This window comes from Centroberyx affinis, unplaced genomic scaffold (assembly GCF_046629955.1).
Source record: "Centroberyx affinis isolate AG114_WGS23_722 - 3 ecotype Tasmania unplaced genomic scaffold, CSIRO-AGI_Caff_v1 ptg009096l_1, whole genome shotgun sequence".
NCBI lineage: Eukaryota > Metazoa > Chordata > Actinopteri > Beryciformes > Berycidae > Centroberyx > Centroberyx affinis.
In genome coordinates, this window is record NW_027284423.1 from 1 (window position 1) to 24693 (window position 24693).

Here is a 24693-nt window from a genome sequence, read left to right on the forward strand (position 1 = left end):
CCTACAGTGGAGCCTTTACATTGACCATGTTTACATGGGCACAAAATGTTTTTATTGTAATGCGATTAAGACAATAATGCGAGAAAGTAAGGACCCATATAAACACCACACAGATTATGTTAGTGCCATTATGCTCTTAGGGTAAAGTGCAATTGCAGTAACATTTTTAGAGACCAGTCATAACATGGATACACATCACCAACTTAGTCATGTAGCTCATGTTGTTCTGTTGGTTTTTGGTAATTTATATTTTAATCCTCATAATAACCAAATGTCACATGTTAACCGGAATATTAGGGGAGGCGTCACTTGATAGAATCATGGACATGATTTAATCACACTATTGCCTTAATTGGAGTCACATTATTGTGCATATGTAAACATAGCCATTGTCACACTGCAGGTTAGAGTTAGGAGTCTGTGGCATCCAGATAGCAGAAGGTCTGAGTGAAGGAAAGGTCCGGCCGCAAATGAATGATCCTGGAAAGGATTTTTTTCAGAAAGGATGCCTGGTCCTCAGATGCTTCAGAAAAATACAGAGCAGCAGGTCCATCTTAAAGACAGCGGTGTGTGTGTTGGTTGGGGATAAGTCCGTGATATGGGATTAGAAAGGTCTCTGAAAGGCGATGGGGGGCGAGCCCACGCTGCTCGGGCTGCGGAGGTTGGAGTCGTAAGAGCCGGGCGTCATTCCCACAACCCCGTCTGTCTGGGGCGTCTCCCCGTGCAGGAAGTCGTCCTCCTCCTCCTCCAAACCCTGGGAAAGACGGTATGAACAATCAGAACCAGGGAACAAGTGATCAGGACTCTCATCTCTGTACATCAAATGCTGGCTCGAATCTAATCATAGAGGGAGGAGATTTATCAAATGCCTTGATATTTAAATTATTCAGCTCCAGACGTCTCACCTTTTGGCCCGCTTTGGTGGTATGAAGCTCTGTGTCTGCTGGTTCCTCCCACACCTGGTACAGAGGCTCTATCAGCTGCCCAGACCTGCAGAAACACACACCACGACTCACACCAAGGGACTACAAATCACCTACATTCAAGATTGTTTCAAGTGGAAATCCCGTTTTTTCTTTGCAATCTTTGGTGTTAAGTGCTCATTGCTGATAGCAGCCAATATACATTCTGACCGGGTAAGCAAATGTCAAGTTGAAACGCTGCAGTTGGAAGAGTGGAACTGGAATAAAGCGGTGTATCGTCTGCAAAGTAAAACGCTTCTTGTTTTGTGCCATAAAGCAACCAGCAGTTTTCCCGCCAAATTTGACCCAGTGGAGCAGTGGTTCTCAACGTGGGGTCCGGGGACCACCAGGGGTCCTTGAGGGGGTCCCCAGAAAATGTATGAATTGTTAAACTTCACCATTATTTCATTTATAAGAAGTTCAAACAATTAGAGAATGTAGAAGAATGACTGTTTTGATTATAGTTTCACTGTTATCTCTCTACCTACAATACAGATAGTCATGGAATTCTGGACAAAATCATATCCAACGATAAATATATTCTCAGATTTGGGTCTGAGAGACAAAATCTCATCAAATAGAGGTCCGTGGCTCTAATGTGGACTAAATTAGGGGTCCTTTATATGAAAAAGGTTGAGAATCACTGGTGTAGAGGCTGGTAGAGGCTGACAATCTTCTTAGTGATGGTCTTAATTGTTTACGGTCACCAATGTCTCAAATTAATGTGGTAATGATTTGTTGTTTGATGTTAAAATGCTACACGTTGCAGCTTTAAAACACGTATCAAAACACTAAACCCTGAGTTAATGACTGACACACACATCGTACCTCTTGAGCAGGTAGGGGTCGAAGGGGAAGAAGCTGTCCAGGGGGTTGGTGTTGGTGGTGACGCAGTCTCCCCCCGTGGAACTGCGCACCACCGGCAACACGTGCCGGTTATTCCTCTCTATAACGGTATAGCAGAACACCACCTGATACTTCCTGTGACAGAGAAAGATCCACATCCACTATAGATTATCAGGTAGGCACAAAACTGTCTGCAACAAGTTATTAAATATGACTGTATTTTGCATGCGAAAGCAAAATTGTGTTTTGCTGAGCCACTGCCTTAAAGGCAAGGGAATGAGGCTAACATAAGGTTTTACAGAAGTAGAAAATGCCCAAGATAAAATAGACCTCTTTCATTCTTATAGTATAAAATAAAATGTTCTAATTGATTTTGCACATCTACTGTACAACATACTGTACACATATAGGCTACATTTGCACATACAGTATATGTTGTACATACATAGTTTATTTTTGCATTGGTATTTATTCTCCTAATTATGTACCTGGCTTTGTGCTTTGTTTTGTCTGTGTGGTGTCCTGCTGCTGTTACAATTTGAATTCTATCTATCTATCTATCTATCTATCTATCTATCTATCTATCTATCTATCTATCTAAGGTACACATAAGTAAGTACATGTATCTGAGGTTGCTGATATATGTCAGAGGCTTCAGGTGGCTAGATACCTGGTGATGGCGGCAAACATGTTGGTGACCGACGGCAGGCAGACTTTGAGCGGGTTGAGCTGGCACATCACCACCCGCTCTAGGTTCAGACTCTGTAGGTATGCCAGACCTGACACACACACACACACACACACAAAGATATTAAGACTGTCAGACTCTGGACTCAGCTTTGTAAGTGTTATTTTGGTCGATGAAGGCAGGAAAACTAGATTCCGTATATGGCTCTCACTGAGCTTATGGAGCTCCGTGAGACTCAAAAAGTTAGAGTAGGCAGAGTATGTAGAGTTGTACCTTTCTTCATGTTGCCCTCCAGGATGGCCCTGTGTCTGAAGATGAGTGTGTAGAAGACAGCCTGGCAGGTGGTGTAGAAAGGCCCGTGCAGGTTGATGTCACAGCAGGCCTGTCTGCCGCTGCTGTCCTGGCTGTCGATGTAGCGATGGATCCAGGGCAGCAGCAGGTCCAGGCAGGCTCGCACCGTCCTGGAGGAGGGAAGGTGAAGGGAGGGAGGGAGGGAGGGAGGGGAAAAGAGAGAAAGAGAAGCAGGGCGAGAAAGGTGAGGCCAAGCAGACAATGGGTTAAACTGATATATCAGCGTAATTACGTGGGATTACATGTGTCAAATCTACGGTAAAATAACTCACGCTACGGGTATGAAGTTGGCGCGGGCCAGGAAGCTTCCCAGGTATCCGGCGGCGGCCTGGCGGAGCACGGCCGGTTGGGACGGGCTCTGGAGGATCTTCCATAGGTGATCCAGAAAGGCTTCTGCTAGGGCCTGGGACAGAGCCACAGAGAGACACACGAAGGACTTCAGAAATGACTCATCTTGCAGGAGGTAAATTCAGTAGATTAAAATGAGAGAGCAAACACAGTTCACATTCAACGAAAAGCCCTTTGGCTTAAATGCAGAGGGAAAGGACCCGAGGCAACTTGGGGGTTCACTCTTCATCAAGGTTACTGTTGTAGGGGGTATTAGTGGATGTGTATTTCCAATGTGTTTATGGCCAAGAAGTAGTGCTGTTCTAGCAAGATATCTCAAAAAGTTAAAGAGGGATTTGACGGAAATTTGTGGACAGATAGCCTTTGGCCAAGGGATCAGTTGATTAGATTTTGGTGGTGATCCGGATCTGGGATGCCGCCATTACAGGATTATCGTTTTTTTTTAGCCATAACTATTATGCTGCGTTCATGTGCTGGTGGGAAAGTCTGACATCTGGAACTGCCAGGTCGGCTGCTAAACAGCATCGCATTCACCTGCTCTTTTGTCTGAAAATCAATCCTGGAAGACAAATGGTAAAGAAAAGGAAACTGGAACAGCGGCTGCAAGCTTTGCAAGTCGAAGAATTGTTCAGCGTTGGCGAGGGTTTGCACTTAAATGGGTGACTTCTAATTCAGTTATGTTTTTATGAGAAAACATAAAAGTCTGCTCTCGTAAATTCTGAAAACTTCAGTCAGTTGTAACATTGGTTTTAATGTGAACAGGAGTTGTTCTCAGCGGGAGTTTTGCCAGATTTGCGATCACCACATGCTGAAGACTTTAATGAAGAGGTGATGAACACAGTGACTCTCAAGGAAAACTGAGGAACTACCTAGTATCATCTCTGTTCCTTGTTAGCAGACGTCCAGGGCCTTGACACCTGTAGCCTGCCTACCAAGGCCAAAACCAAATACTGCCGCGATGAAAGCCTCAAAGTCAAGGAACACATCTGCAGAAGATCAGAGCTCCAAAAGATGGGTGATGACCACGTCTTCAACTTGTTCCTCGTCTCTTATCGGTTCTGCCAGAATTATTCTGTCAATAACTGGGGAGATGATCAGCTGGAGTCTGATCAGGAGACGACTGAAGAGGGAGAGAGCTAAAGTAGACCCAGGATGGTGATGAGAGTAGCGACTGTGGTCAAGGAATTCGGAGGTTTTCTTGCAACCTCGCCATTTGAATACTATTAAATGTACGCATGTCATCCTCTCTCTCTACTTTACTTTACCAAATAAAGGCAAAAGTGCCGCTCACCAGTCTGACGCTGCAGAGGTAGAAGAGTGTGTACTGGACGTGACAGGACGCATGTGTGGGGAGGATGAGCTTGTCGAACACGCTCAGCAAATCTCTGTACAGCTCCTTGGTCCTTTCCACATCCAGACAACCTGAGAGAAGAGGAAGGGAAAGAAGAAGGACACAGAAAAAGACAGATCGTTTAAGAGGACGACTCTCTTTAAGACCCTTTTCACACCAGATGTAAATGCGAGGGTGTGATCAGATTGTTTGTTATTCGGACAGCATATCCAGATCGCGATTTTTAATACTAGGTGTAAATGAGGTCTAAAGGTCTGTGTGTGTCCATGTCTTGTGCTCACCGTTGACATGACAGACGTCCTTGATGTAGGCCAATAGCACGGCCATGAGAGTGTCCAGCCTCTCGGCCACTGGGTGGGTCATCGCACCGATCCTGGAGGTTGTATCTGCCGGAACGTCCTCGTCCTGACAGAGAGACAAAAGAGAGAGGGGGCGGGAGTTTCGGCAAATAAAGGACAAAGAGAAGAGAAGATTTGATAAGATTACATTTCAAGCCAAAAAAAGATTTAAGTATTCACCATTTCCCCTAATACATTATTCTTGTCAGGATGGAAACAGCATTTAGACCAACATAGGACACTAAAACTCTCCAGCGACTATATTGGTCTGACTCTACTTTTTACCATGTCAAAGAGTCCCTCCTCAGTACAATCTTCTGCACTCTGGTTCTGCATGGCGTTCTCCTCCACCTCTTCAATCTCTGACCGTGATGCACTCACCTGAAATCCATTAGACACACTGTTATAGACAAGAACAGACACACAATTCGTGGTCCAATTGAACACATGTTGGGAAACTCTACCTGGAAGGGCAAGTCCAGCCCAGCTCTGTGCTACTGTTGTCTACAAAGATACGTCATACAAACATTTATCATTTCACAGATTCCTCACTGAAAAACATATCTGAAACAAATAAAGCTCAGAGGGATGTTTTTGTTCCCCACCAAAGGGGGGACTATGGATCGGTCTCCGTCCATTAGTTCATTCGTTCGTTAGTTTGTTAGTCACACTGTAATGTTGACTTTGTGCCGCTAGGGGGCGGCATTGACAATGAATGAGGACTCAGTGGTAAAGCAGGTCATACAGTTAACGTTATCATACAATGTGGGGGACAATGAATGGGGACTCAGTGGTAAAGCAATACAGTTAAAGTTATCATAGGTAACATAATAGTCTACACACGCTACACACTTGGAGACATCAGACTGGGTTGATGTGTTGAAGTGAGAGTCAAACCTCTAACCACAAGACACTGTAGTTATTGTCCAGTTGTTGGACTGTTGTTCTGTTATTGCATCATCACTGCACTACCACTGTGCCTCAGTGTTGACTACTTATATCATATTACCACTTACCTACTGTGCAATACCATATATCACTTATCATTTAGCATTTATATTATTCATAACACTCACGCTCCTGGTGTTGTATGTTATATTGTATATTGTATTATAAATACAATACAATTTCACTCATATTTCAAGTACACTCAGCAATCACTGACTGACCCAAGGGTGGAACTACATCACTGGTGGGGGACAACATGTTTACTATTTGCTTGTTACATTTTAATATACTTGCTCCATTATCACTAGCTACCAGAACCTAGCCTAGGTAGCTAGCGAGTAGCTTACTAATATACTTGTTACTAACTAGTAAGCTAGCTAACTAACTTCCCCGCTAAATTAAAGCAGTCGTTGTGGTTGTTGTTCTCTGCTAGCTAATTTGATAACTGTTAGGTCTATGTGAAGCCCTCACTTATGTGGTGAAGTAACGCTAGTTTTATATATATGCCAATCTATATAGAGGGTAGAATTTCTCACCCAAGTGTTCAAAATGGCCGCCGTGTGAATAAGGTAAATTACTCTGCAGTCAAGAAGTTCGGTAACACTTTACAATGAGGGTCACTAGTTAATGCTTAATAAGCATTAACTAACCCTTAATTAATAGTTAACTAATGTGTCTGGTAATCATTTACTAATGGTGTTCACGTTAACTAAGGTATTAATTTATACATTATTTAATAGTCATTTTTATAAACTATTAAATAATGTATAAATGAATACCTTAGTTAACATGAACACCATTAGTAAATTACACATTAGTTACCTGTTAATTAAGGGTTAGTTAATGCTTATTAAGTGTTAAGTAAAGTGTTACCAGAAGTTCTGTCCATTTCATTGATTTCTAATCAAATTAACTAGCAACACTTTGTGCCAAAAAGACACTGCTCTTTGGTTACTGCAGACTTTCCTGCTGGACTAGTTTTTTTTTTTGGCAGAAACTTGTGATAAAATCATTTCCCATCAATTTTTCATGTTAAATGATTAATGTCTTGTAAGCAGACGTGACGTGTAACAAGCAGGATAATGTCCAGTGAGCCTCTGCTTCGCGTCAGTCTTGATTCACCCTGTCGGGGTTTAGTCTGCGATAACGACGGGCTCACTGTACATTATCCCTTACTTATTCTGAGCTGAGCCGCTTACATCCAGTTTGAGCATCTTTCCGATGATGACCTCCAGCACATCTCGGCGTATAGAGGGGATGTACACCGTCATCCTCAAGAGGTTGTGGACGTAACACTCCTGTGGAGAGCAACAAACTATTCAGCCATTTTTGTCTGCAAATGATATACTCAAGAGCTTCAAATGTGTGAAAATTACATACTGCAGCTTTACGGTACAAAAAAATTAAAAGCTGATACAACAGTCTATACCCTTCAATGTGTTCTATATTGCTTTTTAAGGTTCCAAGGTATAATTTCTTGACTATCATCCGGTTCACTCACCAGGGTTCTGGAGGATTTTTGTATGAAGGGGAAGTTCTCGTGCAGAATGGGCATCAGGAAGCGACCGGTGCTGAAAACAGAGGAGGAAACTTCACACTCTGCCTCGACTAAGAGCAGGATACAAATAACACGAAGCACGTAAACCAGTTGCTTACTTTCAACAAATAACCTGTGTGGGGTTTGAGTGACTTACGATGGGACGTATCTGGTGATGAGCTGCAGGGCCTGGTGACACTGGTCAAAGTTCCTGGGGAGGTCTTAACGAATCAAAGGAACAATATCTTTATTTATTTGGGGAATTTGAGTACGATACTTTTCGGCAAGCATCGTTCAGTTGCGCAAACGTCATTTCAACTAAGAGCGACGGCACCTACTCTCATCTTCGTCGTCCGAATCAGAGATGTCGACTCCTCCTTCACAGATCTTCACTCTCTCTAGAAGCAAATACATGACAGGTCAGTCTTTGGCATCGCTGTATGAAACATTATTGGTGTGACACAGTGAATAGGTGGTTACTGACAATAAGCATGACAATAGACAAGTATAACCAAAATTTCAACTCTTTGAGATTGAATTCTCAGACCGACGGCCCTTTCTCTGGACGGCGAGGGGAACCTACTGGGGGTGAAGTGGGAGACCACCATCTTGAGGCAGGCGCACAGGTAGACGGTCTGGGCTGACACCAGGTTACTGAGGAAGGCCAGGTACTCCTCCACCACCGCCGGGCTCCGGCCCACCCAGGGGAGCCGCTAGAAAACACACACAACAAGGGAGAAGGAGGGGTAATAACATGTCATCAATAGTCCTAATTTATGGCATAAGTTAGGTTTGCATCTGAGTACTTAATTATGACCTACTGAATTAGTAAAGTAGAAACAGAAAAACGTCTTCCTCAATTTCGCAATTTTTACGCTCACTTGAGGCAGATTTGTTTTGTCAATGAAGCAGTTATGTGAGAAATAGCAATGTAAGTGAATTTGTCAAATAAATAATGACATAGGCTTGGCGTGGTCAGTCTGACTGTTTGTTCAATTTCATTGCACAACAGTTCAAAAGTGGCTTTGGACTTTCTGATTGTATGACCATTAGTTGGTACATCAGAATATCATACATGTTGTTTCTAACATGTATAAATCTCCATCGTGGTTGTATGACCATTAGTTTAATCAGTAATTCTTGGTTTTCGTCTTCACATGAAAATAGGGCTGGGCGATATGGACAAAATCAAACATCACAATATTTTTGATCAAATACCTCAATATCGATATTGCGACAATATTGTAGGGATGACTATTGGTGCTTTCACAAAATATTTCTACAATGAGATTTTTGATAAATAACCATCAGTAATGTAGATATAATGACTAAGTGGGTAAAGGCAAATAATAGAACAGCTAGAACAGTCTGGTAAGTTCAGAAAATGACATCACTTTACTGTAATGCAGCCTTTAAAACCAGGAAAAGACACTTATGCCATATCACGATATTACGATATCCAAAATCTAAGACGATATCTAGTCTCATATCACGATATCGATATAATATCGATATATTGCCCAGCCCTACATGAAAGCATGAAATATGACCAACATTAGCTGACACTAAAGCACAATAACAACTAATAACATCTAATCAATTGTTTCTCTCTTCCTGTTTTTTGTGGTTCCATTTTTGTGGCAAGTTCCTCCTTCTCCTTAGAACCAAGGTGTGTTGGCTTGGTTTACCATCGATTTTAGAGTCTTACGTGGTAACATGGACAGCCTGGTGGGTTTTAAATAAATATAGGGTAAAGTCATTCTTTATATGTAGAGCGACAATGAATGCGCTTCTACATTAGAGGAGCTTCCATACTCACCAAAATTGTGTAAATCAGCTGTTCGTGGTCTTTGCTGAGCTGGGTCACGCAATTCCGAAATTCTTGCAGCCAGTTGATGATTTGAGCATCCTGTCAGACATGAGAGCTTTACTTAGACACAAGGGAAAGGCTGACCTCACTGACCTATTAGTAGTGACAGTTCACAATCAATCACACACGCTGACGCTTTCCTGTACCTTTATGTCAGGGTCGGCCAGCTGATGCTTCAGCAACTCATAGTCACTTGAGTCTCCCTTCAAACAAAAGAGAAACCGTTTCAGCAGCAAATCATAAGTGTAAAGTTGGTACACAGGTTAAAGGAATGGTTCACCCAAAAATTAAAATTCTGTCATCATCTACTCGTCCTTCGTTTCCTTTGTCTTTCCAAATGTAAACCCAGCTTAATGGAAGAAAAAGCTCCAGCCTCCAGGTTTTGAGCTCCTTACACCAGGTTATGCATCTTTGATAGCAGTGGTTTCTGACACAGAGGTGCTGGATCAATTCTCTGGTCATTTTTGAGTCTGTGGTTCTGTGGTTGTTTAGTAACTATCCTGCTAAGCATCTGTCTGTCTCTTCCTCTTAAAGGAATAGTTCACCCAAAAATGAAAATTCTGTCATCATCTCCTCCCCCTCATGCCAGTTGAAACACAGGTGAAGTTTGTCCATATAACACACAGGGAGGTTGCCAGCACAACTTGGTAGCAGCCTTCTCCAAAACAACTGAAGTCAGTGGGGACCAGTTCTTCAGAGTTCCAAAAAGACCTACAGTATATTTACACCATCATTTAGTGCAAATCTTAACTACAGCTGATTGATTTGCAACAAATAATGGTGTATAGGTCTTTCTATTCACAGTGTGATTGATTGGCTGTTTTTGTTTTGGAACTCTACAGAACAGGTCCCCATTGTCCCCTCCCTGTGTGTTATATGGACTAACAAATTTCACCTGTGTTTCATTTGGCATGAGGGTGAGTAGATGATGACATAATTTTCATTTTTGGGTGAACTATTCCTTTAACATTAACTAGGGAAAAGTGTGCCACGCCAAACTTCGTTCAAAAATCTGGCAGTTTAGTGTTTCCTTGCTTATCTGCAAACTGACACACCTCATAAAACATGACTTTAAACATTTTACAAAGCACAATCACTGTTGGTACCATCGGCATTCAAGTGATCCACCAAGCAGTACCTAAAATCAATAGAATCTCAACTTTATGAACTGGATTAAATTATCGCCCTCCGCGGTGTATTTCAGTGGAAGAGGCGAGCCAATTTTAAGTTGAAGCTTTACTGTAGTAAGTGCAGCTTGGCGTATTTAGCTATGTGCCGAATTGAAGACTGGGTCCTGACAATTTCTAAAAGGTCTCCCATTCGTGTTCTGCGAAGTATATACTGTATATACTTTGCCACATTCAATGTGTTTGGCGTGCCATTCTCTCCATACATTAGAACTGAACGTTACCGTCACTCGTCCATAGTACATTTACAGTGCATACACAGTACATACAGTACATTTCCATATCTGCCACTCACCTGTTTATATTTAGCTAACGTTTCCACAACACTGCCTCCAAACCTGACAGTCTTCATAGGAGGAGTGTTCAGGAAATCCCGACCTTCTATCTCCATATTGCACTGTGCTAATGGGAATAATAGCGAACGGCTGGTTAGCTGTAAAATAGTGTTTCGCTGAAATAGTGAAGTAGGCGAGCTAGCTTAATCCTTGCTACGCTAGCTAGCTACGTTAGCAGACTAACTATAATGGCTAAGCTAAAGGAGCCAGCTGAGGAAGACAACGCAGCTTGGTGAAGTTATCCAGCGGTAACGTCACTCACAGTCTAATGTTTAAAGTTATTGTCAACCACTACTGTGGCGTTCAAACTGTCCTGCAAATAACACATGACTGTCTATCCTCGAAACATGCCAGCGCATGTGAGAGCTCCATTTTCACAACAGGAAGAAAACGATCTGTTTACGGAAGTGAAGGCAGGGACATCAACGCTGCGTTCAAGGTCTCGGCGTAAGCTCGAATTTTGCTAGTATTTGCTTTTGGTCGAAAAAAAAAGGACAAGACGGACTCTAGCTGTTTTTTTATTGCAGAAATCAGAACTCATATCTGCTTTGAACAACAGCAACAGAGTGAAGAGGAGAAAATACACATCAGACATGTAATTGATGTCTTTAGACAGACGTTTATTAGCCAAGGTTGAAAAAAGAGTGAACATGCAACAAGACTATTTATTTACATAGACTTCCAAAACATAAAACAATAAAATACTTCACTTTATCATCAGTTGTTGACTCGGCTTCAACATCGTGGCAACTAGGGTATCTAGGAAAATCCCGACTTCCACTGTATTTTTTGGTCGTTCATGTGCGATCAATTTATTTTCGGGATGTGTCCGGGCAGCACCTGAAGGCACCACTCTCCTTCCCCTGTTGCGCCTCATTGTTGCCATCTATTGCTTTGGCGGTTAAGGGCGCTACAAATTACACATGACAAGTTATTTCCAGTTTACCGGCACAATATATAAATATTCAATTATGATATTGATCTTAAGTACTTTGTTTTTTTTCTTCCAAGTAGATAGAAAATCCAGTTTTAAAATGTTCTGTACACACAGGTAAGCACTTATTATGATACAAATAATGGAGTGACATGGGTCTCAAGATGAATTTCGTGTTTTCAACAATTTATTTTCATTAGGTGTGAGCAATGTGCTGTTTCCTGAATACCTGAGATGTAAGTATGAAGTTTCTATCATGTACACACACACACACACACACACACACACACACACACACAAAGAAAATGTTAGTTAAGAGATGGAGCACATTGGGTGTCACAGGGAGCAGGAAGTAAAGCAGCTATGAAAGGAGAAGAAAGAACAGCACAGTAAACCCATGTGGGTCCAAAGGTTGATACAGATGGTGAGGCTTCTTATCGCCATGGGTGGGAACCAGGAAGCCTGCTGCCAGCTCCTTAAAGCAGTATTCCACTTAGTTTTAACATGAGGGTCATTTGGCACTTGACCACTATGAAAACCAGAATATAAACTAATCACCAAGATCAGATGCAGCTGGATGAGTCTGTAGCGTTCTGATTTTTACTTCCCATTCATCTGAATGAAAACTGACATTTAACACGTTTGTGAATAGATTCAACAACAGATCCTGGGTCCTTCATCATTTAGCAGTGATGGAAGAAGTACTGAGATCTTTTACTCCAATAAAAGTAGCAATACAACAATGTAAAGATACTCCATTACAAGTAAAAGTCCTGCATTCAAAATCTTACTTAAGTAAAAGTACATAAGTATTGGCAGTAAAATGTACTTAGAGTATCAAAGTAAACGTACTCATTATGCAAACTGTCCCCATTTAGAGAGTTATATTTTTCATAAATTATTGGAATATTAATACTGATTTATTGATATACATGTACATGTAAGCAGCATTTTAAAGTTGTCAAAGTGAAGCTAATCTTAACAATTTAGCTATACTTTTGGGCAGTCTAATCTATAACAATGCTATTTTATAGTTATTTTATAAAGATGATCAAATGTTTTAAATATAAAATATTGATCTGAAAAGTAACTAGTAACTATAGTTGTGAAATAAATGTAATGGTAAAAAGTACAATATTTCCCTCTAAAATGTAGTGGAGTGTAAGTATAAAGTAGCATAAAATGGAAATACTCAAGTAAAGTATAAGTACCTCAAAATTGTACTTAAGTACAGTACTTGAGTAAATGTATTTAGCTACTTTCCACCACTGTCATTTAGGATTTCTATTCTTGCTTTACAGTAAAATTAGTATTTAAAAATAAAAGTAGATCCGGTCTCCCAAACAGGATCTATCTCTCCTAATTGGTATCCCTCCGCTATCTTCTCTTCTAGCAATGAAAACGCTATTTGGTGAAATTCTGTTCTAAACCGTTGGACCCACAGTCAGTTGAAAATAACAGTAGTGGGATCTGTTGTTGAATCTGTTCACCAACATGTTAAATTACATGACAAATTACCATCTCATTGATATTTCATATTTAGCAATCCATGTTTGAATAAGAAATTGCAAGTAACATCTGTAAGTAACAAATAACACATATATGTAAGTAATCCATACTCTTTACCATATTTCCCACCCATACATTCTCTTTAATGTGTTGAAATTGTCGGCTAATACAATAGTTTATATTGCATTTTTTATGTTTTTATTCAGATTTCTTCCTGTTGTATGATACCTGCTTGTGCATCAATCAATAAAATATCAATAAAAGATAGATCAATAAAATTTCAATCTGAAACATAATCTTAACCATAATCCTTATCTAATTCAATTTAATATATAGATAACAATATAGATATTGTTTTGTATTTTCATGATTTATGTATTTATTTAGCCTATATATCTTTTGAGTATTTGGAGATATTCTTACATTCTTCCATTATTTTATTTATACATATATATACAGGCCTATGTATACAGTATATTTGCTTTTGTATTCGAGGAAATGTATGGAGATGGTGTATGTTTTGTACCAAAAACCCCAATGAAAAGAGTTTCCAAAAAAAGAAAAAAAAAGAACAACAACAGAATAAACCGGCAGCACCTAATTCCCTGTCTTTTTCCTGGAGGAACAGCAATCATCATCTGCTCATATATCAGACATTATTTTCACGGTCAGTTTGCAATTTTTATCTTGAACTCTTCTGCAAAGACAAATGGGAGAAAATTCCTAAATCCAGATGTGTTAAATTGAGACTGATCCAAACAGACGCAGTGCTGTTATCAAAGAAGCTGCTTCTACTTTGAAGTATTAATTGAAGGGTGTGTATACTTAAGCAACTGTTTTAGTTTTCCATTTTTAACACATTAACTTTACTTTTGTTTTTAACTTTATTTTGCTGGTTACTATATCCAAATAAAAGTGAAAAAGCACCATTTAATGCAGTGATTCTCAACCTTTTTCATATCAAGGACCCCTAATTGACTTCACATCAGAGCCACGGACCCCCATTTGATGGGATTTTGTCTCTCAGACCCAAATCTGAGAATATTTTTATTGTTAGATATGATTTTGTCCAGAATTCCATGACTATCTGTATTGTAGGTAGAGAGATAACAGAGAAACTATGATCAAAATACTCATTCTTCTACATTCTCTAATTGTGTTCTTGTAAATTAAATAGTGCTGAAGTTTAACAATTCATCAATTTGCTGGGGACCCCCTGGAACCCCCTAAAGGACCCCTGGTGGTCCCCAGACCCCATGTTGAGAAACACTGATTTAATGGGTTTTCGTTTCAGGCCTAAAGGCAAGAAATTGTAGAACATTAAGGAAGTATAGACTTTTGATAGAAGCTACAGAAGCTGCATGAGCAGGTACATACAACTGCTATGACTTTGATATGACTTTAATGGAGTGCTGGTGGTCTCACATAGCCAGTAGATCGATTTATTCAGTATATTTAATTCCATTCACTTCAATAAAAACAAGGCACATCAAAACCATGGTTTGGCTGATCAATAATCTAATCAACCAGAGTCAAGGCCAGTTCACTTGCAATCCCAACAACTCAAACTGTAGAATGAAACTACTAGGAATGGTACGATATATTGAAATTCAATATAATATAATTCAATATTGCGATACAAAAATGTGACGATACGTCACAGAAATATGAATCGTGATATTAGCTCCATTTTATTCAGAAAGCCAATGACATTGCTAGAAAAACTTGTGGCTCAGAAATAAACATAATTCTGCACAGTCATATTTTGTTGTCACTGAAATTTTAGTTATTACATCGTATCACAGTTGTATTGATTGAATCATGAACCCCATATCGCGTATCATATTGTATGTAAATTACATTTCTATGGGAAAAATCACTATTTGGTGGAGCTGTTAACAACTCATAGACATCTGAAATGTGACCCGACTACACACTGCTTTTTGTAAGACGTCAAAAGCCAAAAAGGTTGGAAACCACTGGTTTCATCTTTAACAATGTGTTGTATTTTAAAAGCTTGTTATATTATCCATTGTGTCAAATCTCCATCTGAAAAGTAACTAAAGCTGTCAAATAAATGTAGAGGAGTAGAAAGTACAATATTTCCCTCTGAAATGTAGTGGAGTGGAAGTATAAAGTAGCATCAAATGGAAATACTCAAGTAAAGTACAAGTAAAATTTCAAAGTACACAGCAAAATTGTACTTAATTACAGTACTTGAGTAAATGTACTTAGTTACTTTACACCACTGCTGTTAATGTAAGACTTTGTCAAAATGTAATAAGAAACATTGCTCTAAATGTGTTAAAAATATAATAAAACCTATATTACTGTTATAAATTCCTGGATAATGTAAGTGTCATGTACATCACATTATTGCATTAAAGTTCAATTATTACTTCATAAGGGCTGTAACATTCTGAGCTGATGACGCAATAATAATATTCACTAATAATGTAATAACTCATAGCAATAACAATGTAAAAACGAATATATTATTGGTCAACATTATTATGACATCATCAACTAAACATAATACAACCTTTTAGAAGTAATAATCGGCAGTTCATGTAATAATGTTGTTACACTATCCAGCAATGTATTCCATTAACAGGTTTGATTACCCATTTAGAGTAACATCTTATTACAATTTGACAAGTTATTACATTATTTGATAGTTATGACATTATCAGTTGCTACAAGCCTGCTCTAAATATTACACCCAATTGAATTCATCTCTCACATCAAGTATCAGCTGGACAGACTGGATCCATGTTGCCACATTAGCTGCCAGAAGAGACTTTGACAAAATGACAGAAAAACAGAAACCTCACCAGCCAAATACACACATTGTTACTTTTCTTCTCGGATTGATCAATCGTTAAAAAAAAATCATCCACAGATATTGAAATAAATTATGAACAACATGCTCGTTAAAGGGCGTACAGTGTAAAAAAAAAAAAAAAGTTGAGAGTCTGTTGAAGAGTCTGAAGACATTATGGAGCCTCCTCAGGTCAGTGCTAAAGGAACAAACACTTCTCTCTGTTGGGTGGAAAAAGAGGGAAACATCATTACAGAACTAAACGTGTGAAATGGCTGCAGACTGATAGAAACACTGGCCTGGGGTTAGTTCTTGCACTCTAACAGTAATGTGAACACTGTTGCTGTAGGGGAAACTCTGGGCCGGTTTTTAAGGAAGTTCCAGGTTCACCTTTACTATTGTTGGAACAAACAGGGCTTGTCTTTGAGAGCGGCATGGTTAATGGTTAATCAGCGATAAGGATGTTGACTGCCATAGGCACATATTGTTCTTTCAGGTCCTCATTCAGTCAAACTAGAACGAATAAATTCAATAAAAGTTATAACAGTAAAAACATCAATATCCTTTCCAAAGCTCAACCAATATATGAAATGTGGTTATTAATCATAATGTGTAGGCCAAGTCCAATGCATAATACCCACAGGCCAAGGCGCCAACACTTGCCAGTTTTGCTCTACATAAGCTAACCTGGTCGCCTTTGCTTTCATTTGTTACCAATATGACAATGATAATTTAATTTCTTATAATAATGAAACAGGCAAGCTACACATCAAATATTGGGGTCTACTTGTATGACAAAATTCCATCAAATTGGCTTAAGTGACCCTCACTGAAATGAAGTAGGCTATATGATTTATTAAAGTGCATTAAATGAAGTATGATTATTTATGAAACTGATTAAACTCAACTGCATTCATTTAAATGTAAACAATTGTTTCATCATAATGCCAATACATTTCAAATGTGTCCATATGTCTAAATGGCTAATGTCCAGACTTAAAAAAAAAAAAAAAAGTGTTCATATATATGTTTCACTCTAATGATATTAAACGAAAACAAACTTGTGTTGGACCCATTTTATTTATTTCATCTTAATATTTTCTCTAGAGGGTCACTGTTCATTCATTATTTATTTTCACATAGGCCTATAGAACATTTACGGGCTATAATCACACATTTAGCCTATTATCACAAACTGTAAACCTATAGCCTACTAGAATATAGGCTATGCGTAATAGGACTATAGCCTATATATGTGTTTAATAATAATGTTATTATTCATAGATTACACATCATTTATGTCATAATGTGCCTACATAGCCTATAAGAAAAATAAAAAATGCCAGGTGTTTTGTTTGCACAAAACAATCTATAGCCTAGCTTTGTTATTCCTCATTTCATACAAAGTACAAAATAGTTTCGAGCGTTATTATGAATATGGCTTCACCTTTACGCCAGGCCTACGTGGGTGAAGTCTCCGTTGTCGTGTGCGGCATCGCTACGTCACAATCCACCGCTGCAGACACGGTGTGCGGGGTGCCCTCGCGCGGGGTCATCGTTGCCAGAGCGACCGGTAGACTCTCCGGTTGCCGGGCGACCCTCGCGTGCGCGCTCGGCCCTCCGTTCCTGCGGAGCGAGCTCCTGATGCCGCTCGACACGCGGCTGGAGAGGCGCCGCACCGCGCCGCCGATGCCGCCCGCGCCGCCCTTGTCCTTCTTCAGCAGCCCGACATCATCCTCCAGCTCCGCCGGCGGCACCTCGATGTTCCCGGTGTACCAGAACACCCACCAGATGAGGCTGAGGAAGATGACGATGGCGCCGGCGTAGATGAGAAAGTCATAGAAAAACACGTTGACGAACACCCCGAGGAGAAGTATGAGCAGTCCAAAAACGTCAAAGGCTACGGCCAGCCAGAAAGCGCAGGCACAGCGGCCCAGACCCCGGTAAGCGGGCTCCATGTCACCGTACGGCCCCGAAGTGACACTCTGCTCTCTGACAGTTAGTTGGGCTCGTTTTCCCCGCGGGTCTCCGCCGCGGCATTGGGTTTCACAGCCGTTTGTCTGGGCAGGTAAGCTGAGCCAGGTGAGGCTGTGCAGCTCTGTTCAGGTAGGAGAGGAGGGGCGTGGTGGCCAGGTGAGAGGAGGGGAGGGGAGGGGAGGGGAGGGGCGGGGCGGGGCACTGGGGGGCACACGGGCTTATCGTGGAACACCCCGAGTGCCGAGGGGTGGAAGTAGGTTAACAAATTGTATTTAGGGGGAGAGCGGGGTAAGTTGTCACATGGGTAAGTTGTCTCAATGGCTTTATTCCTGAAACTAAATATTTAAGAGCCAAAAGGTCAGTTACACAAATGTTTACTTTGGTGAGATAAAATTTGTTATTAAACTATATATAGCCTACTTTTTTTTAAAGATTTTCTATTTTTTTTTGCTTTGCCTTTATTAGATAGTACTACGGAAGAGGATTAGGGCCACCAAAAAAAAAAAGTTGTCACGTGAAAAAAAAAAAAAAAAAAGTTTTGTCAGGTGAAAAAAAAAAAAAGTCAGAATTCTGAGAAAAAAGTCAGAATTCTGACTGTATTCTCAGAATTCTGCCTTTTTTTTTTTTTTTCACCTGACAAAACTTTTTTTTTTTTTTTTTTTCACCTGACAAAACTTTTTTTTTTTTTTTCACCTGACAAAACAGAGTCAGAAACTCAGAATTCTGACTTTTTTCTCAGAATTCTGACTTTAATCTCAGAATTCTGACTTTAAAGTCAGAACTCAAATACATTTTTCACATGTGGCCCTAATCCTCTTCCGTATAGTTCAAAGTAACGCTGCACTTTTCTTTTTTTTTGACACAGACTGTTATTGCAGAGCAGACATGTCACTTAGCGGTTGTTTCGGTTTTACCAACCAAGTGATGTTGAAAAAAAAAAAAAGAAAAGTGATGTTTATTGAGGTTGCGTCCTCCACCACTTGCCAGGTCTGCGGTTTCCTGCCCGTTTGGTTCTGGAGTATATGGGGAGGTTTTTCAGTGGCTCTTGTGCTGGAAATTTTAGCTAGACCTGGCAACCCTGTCCTGTTCCTCAACCCTGTCCCTGTCCAGGTTCATTGATTCATTTGCTGTCTTTTGCTGTCTTTTTCGTTGTCTTCCTCTGAACAAAACAGTGAGAGAGAGAGAGAGAGAGAGAGAGAGAGAGAGAGAGACCAGGGGAGAGAGACACATACATACGAGGCTGGAGAGAAACACACCAGGAGAGACAACATAAAAGATTACCAGTGTATTAAAGAGCTAAAACAAAAACTGAAAACTTTTTAAAAAGGAAAGAATGTGGAATTGATAAACAGAATGGCTGAAAAACAGCAGTACTCAACTAACACCCATATTTAAAAATATGGGCATTATCACACCCATATTTTTAAATACGGGTGTGATAATGCCTCTGTTCCAGACCACATCCATATTTTAAAATATGGGTGCGATAATACCCATATTTTAAATATGAGTGTGATGATAGGCTATACCTCTGTTCCAGATCACACCCATATTTAAAAATGGAAATAAATTTCACCCCAGCTATTATAGGGGAATCTGCATCAATAGTAATATAGGTCAAGTTTTTTTTGCAGCATATTAAATACCAGATTATTGTTATATATGACTGAGCATCAAAAAGTCAAATTGGTTTCTTACCCAAACATCAAACTTCAGACCATATGTATACCCTTCATACACTTATTAATAATTATGTCCACCTCAAAACCAAGGAGAGATACTGTGCTGTACTGCTGGAGAACTACTGTAAAAACTGGGCAATATCCATCAACCTGGAGAAAACACAGATTATGGTGTTTCAAAATATAAAAATCCAGATCAGCAAGCAACCAAATAGCACTTTATTTTGTTTTAACATCTAAAATCCAAGTTATTCTTAAGATTTAAGAATAAACCCCCCAACACACACATACACACATACATAAAATCTACAGTAGTAGTAGTTTGGCAGTATTTGGCAGTACAGGAGTTTTGTGTGTTGGAGTCAATGAGGTCAAATGGAAGGGAAGTGATATGCAGTAACTAAATGAACCAATAGCCTAGATATATTCCTGCTCTGTGTCAGGAATGATTGCAGGGCTTTACGACAGGTCAAAGTTTTAGTTTTGATGAGTGTGTGCTGGTTACAGATTGAACACGATTGAATAAATGACTATAACAGTCTCAGCCGTTCACAGACGGGATTCAGAGCCAGATTGAAGGAAGATTGCATCGCCTCTTCATACCTGTCAACATTGGGCTTTGAAAATAAGGGAGATTTTTCCGGGACCCCCACCCAACCATCATTTTTACATTACGAAAGGGGTTGGGCGCGTTTCACTAACCTAGCGTGCTGGTTGTCATCGTTTTTTCCCACCGTGACCGAGACTAAACTCCACCCTACAAACCTTGCAAAACGCACGGTTGTTTCCCAACATCCTTCTGGTCAGGAATGGGAAAATAGTCTCCCGAGTGTCTAAATATCTACATCGATATTTAGCTTTTTTTGCTTTTTTCGCGTCGTGACTTGTCAAAAAGAAGACGGGCCAAGGATGCCGCTTGCTGTTTTTATGCTGTATGCTGCCACCTGCTGCACTGGTGTGGGTATAGCAGGGCTTTGCTGGCATATTATAGTCTACTTGATTGGGCCAATTAGGATTCTATTCTGTATAATTCTGTAAAAAACTGTAAAAATAAAAAAAGGGAAATACAGGAGATTTACGGGGGAAAATGACCAAACGGCACCTCTAAATCCAAGGCCACGGTTCTCAGCAGGAAGCCGGTGGATTGCCCACTTCGAGTTGGGAATGAGTCCTTACCCCAAGTGAGGGAGTTCCAGTATCTCGGGGTCTTGTTCTCGAGTGAGGGGACCGTGGAGCGAGCAAAAACCTTTAGCATGTGCAAAACCAATGACACAACCCCTGATTGGTCAAGCAAATTGTGTTGCACCTATCACAAGTCTTAGTGCGGACTTTGAACATTGCAAAGCTTTTTGTACCCACTAAAGGTTTTAGTACACCTGGGCTTAGAATATCAGGGATTAAGTCAGAATTCTGACTTTAAACTCAGAACTCAAATACATTTTGGTGGTTTAGCACCTTCATATCTCTGTGACTGCTTATCTGAGTATGTTCCAACCAATTAGAAACAGTCTGGTGAAGCAGCTTTTTGTTCTTATGCACCAAAGGTTTGGAACAAACTCCCATTACAAATAAGACAAGCAACTTCTGTTGATAGTTTTAAGAAACAGCTCAAAACCCATTTTTGTGATCTTGCTTTTAATTAATTCCACCTTTTTATTTTAACACCATTGTTATTAATTCATACTTCTTTTATTTCTTATACTTGTTTTATATTTCTTATACTTGTTTTATGCATTTTATATCAAGGATTGTTTTTTATTATTTTCAATTTATTTTATACTTGTACTTATTTTATTCTTTTTATATCTAGGATTGTTCTTTATTATTTTCAATTTATTTTATACTTGTACGTGTTTTATGCTTTTTATATCTAGGATTGTTCTTTATTATTTTCAATTTATTTTATACTTGTACGTGTTTTATGCTTTTTATATCTAGGATTGTTCTTTATTATTTTTAATTTATTTTATTATTATACCTGTTTTATATTTCTTATACTTGTCTTATGCTTTTTATATCTTAGGATTTTTTTTTATCATTATTTATTGATTTTTATTGTTTCTCTTGTAAAGCACTTTGAGCTGCATTTTATGATATGAAAGGTGCTATATAAATAAAGTTTATTATTATTATTTTTATTTTCCACATGTGGCCCTACTCCTCTTCCATACACGAGTGATGGTGCAGTGTGAAAACAGGGGAAAAAGCGTGGATAGCAAGACAAGAATTCCAAACAAATGGAGGATGGAACATTCAGCCTGTGTTACACTGTGGATTTACAATGCTTTTCCTAAGGCAGGTCCAAGAAAAGGACACAGATCAGACTCAGAATCAGATTTATTGTCGCCAGGTACATTTTCACATACTAGGAATTTGACTTGGGGACGTTAGTGCAGTGTAATGTACAGACATTTAGACATTTAGACAAGCAGCAATCGAGCTTTACAATAAAATATCAAACATCAGATACAAAGAAGAAAGAAAGAAGAGATTCCTGATATATATATATATATATACTGTGTATGTACACAGTGGTGGAAGAAGTACTGAGATCTTTTACTTCAGTAAAAGTAACAATACAACAATGTAAAGATACTCCATTACAAGTAAAAGTCCTGCATTCAAAATCTTAAGTAAAAGTACATAAGTATTGGCAGCAAAATGTACTTAGAGTATCAAAGTAAACGTACTCATAATGCATTTAGAGAGTTATATTTTTCATAAATTATTGGAATATTAATTAATTAATTAATTAACTGATTTATTGGCATACATGTACATGTAAGCAGCATTTTAAAGTTGTCAACGTGAAGCTAATCTTAACAATTTAGCTATACTTTTGGGTAGTCTAATCTATAACAATGCTATTTTATAGTTATTTTATAAAGATGATCAAATGTTTTAAATATAAAATATTGATCTGAAAAGTAACTAGTAACTATAGCTGTGAAATAAATGTAATGGAGTAAAAAGTACAATATTTCCCTCTAAAATGTAGTTGAGTATAAGTACAAAGTAGCATAAAATGGAAATACTCAAGTAAAGTACAAGTACCTCAAAATTGTACTTAAGTGCAGTACTTGAATAAATGTACTAGTTACTTTCCACCACTGTATGTACATAATAAGTGTGGTGACTAAGTGGGTCAGCGAGGGGCTTTTGACCAAGTACCAAAAATGAATAAATCATGTTACTGCACAGGGAATACAAATACGATAGATATGACTATGTATTTACAGATGTACAATTTGTGTGGAATTGTGCTCAGAGAGTCAGTGAAAGACGAGGATTGTTTGTAAGCCCCACTGCCATGGGGAAGAAACTGTCGTGGTGTCGTGAGGTTCTGGTCTTGATAGACCGCAGTCTCTTGCCAGAGGCGGGAGGAGTCTCTCAAAGATGGGATGACCGGGGTGAGGAGGGTCAGCCCTGATCTTCTCTGCCCGCCTCCTGGTCCTGGAGGCATACAGGTCCTGGAGAGAAGGCAGGTAATGATACAGCTGGTAAAGATGATACATGGGGAGTGCAGTCATCATTAATGCACAATGATATAAAAAAAAAAAAAAAAAAGATCTGGTGACTTGGGAGGCCATGGACGGAGTTTGACTTCATCTCGGTGTTTATGAAACCAGCAGTGTGTATGGAGGCAGAGAGCTGATGACTCCCAGCAGATGGTGCTACACCATCACAGATCCACCAGCATGTTCATCAGCTGTTAGCCAACATTGTGGGTTAAAGGCTTCCTTTGTCTTTCCAAATGTAAACCCAGCTTAATGGAAGGAAAAAGCTCCATCATCCAGGTTTTGTGCTGCTTGCACCAGGTTATGCATCTTTGAAAGCAGAGGTGCTGGATCAATTCTCTGGTCATTTTTGAGTCTGTGGTTCTGTGGTTGTTTAGTAACTATCCTACTAAGCATCTGTCTGTCTCTTCCTCTTAAAGGAATAGTTCACCCAAAAATGAAAATTCTGTCATCATCTACTCACCCTCATGCCAAATGAAACACAGGTGAAGTTTGTTAGTCCATATAACACACAGGGAGGTTGCCAGCACAACTTGGTAGCAGCCTTCTCCAAAACAACTGAAGTCAATGGGGACCTGTTCTTTACTGTCAGAGCTGTTTTAAAGCTGAGACATACTGCTAATTGGCATTCAACATAATATTCTGCTCTCTGTTCATGCTCTGTGTTGCACCTCTGGGTGCTGAAGGTGCTCCGTATAGCTGCATCATCTCACCACAGAAGGGGTAGGGAGCAGACATGGGCAGTGTTTCAATTGTATGGATTTGAAATATGCATTTAATTACCTTTTTGTATTTTGTCATTTGTTAAAATATAAGATGTGGAAATGGTATTTTTGTATTTAAAATACTCAACTTATAGAACTTCCAAAGTATATATAAAAGCGCTATAAAATACACTTTATTTTGGCCATTGCCCAATGATGGATATTGTGATCATATGAGAGAATGTGTTACTGATTTATAAGTCCACGGCTCATTATCAGATTACTTCAATACATACATTCACTACCTTTTATGTTATTAAATGGGAGGATCTGAAATACGGAGTGCAGAGTTTTTCTCTATCTCTTTCAGAAAACAAATCATTTCATTCAGTTAAAGGAGACCAATAAGAACAGAGAGATACATTTGTGCTGCAGTAATCTCTCACTCACTAATGCTAATAAGAGAAAATTGATCAAATTGAAAAATATATATCCTATCTCAGTAGTAAGGCACTGCTGAGAAATACACCAGTGAGCTAAATAAACATTAACTTAAAGGGAAGAGGAAGGGAGAAGAGGAAAATCATGAAGAAGGAAAGAAGAAAAGAAGGAAATGTAAATCATTTGTGTGTGTATGAGTGTGGATATATATCTATATCTATACAGTATATATATGAATGTATTTTATTCTATATTACTATCATTATATGTATATATGTATGTTTTTATTATATATGCATATATGTATGTATGTATGTATGAATGTATATATGTGTATATATGTATA

General features: G+C 39.2%; 2 protein-coding genes across 2 annotated transcripts; both read right to left on the minus strand.

Annotated features, from left to right (window-relative positions):
* Window positions 1-61: 61 nt before the first annotated feature.
* On the minus strand, window positions 62-11129 carry rrn3 (RRN3 homolog, RNA polymerase I transcription factor). Its single transcript, XM_071514519.1, has 17 exons — window positions 10722-11129; window positions 9386-9442; window positions 9189-9278; window positions 7953-8082; window positions 7708-7767; window positions 7527-7590; window positions 7334-7403; window positions 7032-7130; window positions 5170-5265; window positions 4828-4951; window positions 4487-4617; window positions 3120-3250; window positions 2770-2957; window positions 2479-2587; window positions 1791-1943; window positions 906-990; window positions 62-754 (listed from the first exon to the last, which is right to left on the minus strand). The coding sequence occupies exons 1-17, from the start codon at window positions 10815-10817 to the stop codon at window positions 605-607; spliced, it is 1833 nt and encodes a 610-aa protein (XP_071370620.1). The 5' UTR covers window positions 10818-11129; the 3' UTR covers window positions 62-604.
* A 6356-nt stretch (window positions 11130-17485) lies between these two features.
* Window positions 17486-17983, minus strand: LOC139640328 (transmembrane protein 238). The gene has a single exon (XM_071514518.1). It carries the CDS (start codon window positions 17981-17983, stop codon window positions 17486-17488), a length of 498 nt encoding a protein of 165 aa, XP_071370619.1.
* Window positions 17984-24693: the final 6710 nt, after the last annotated feature.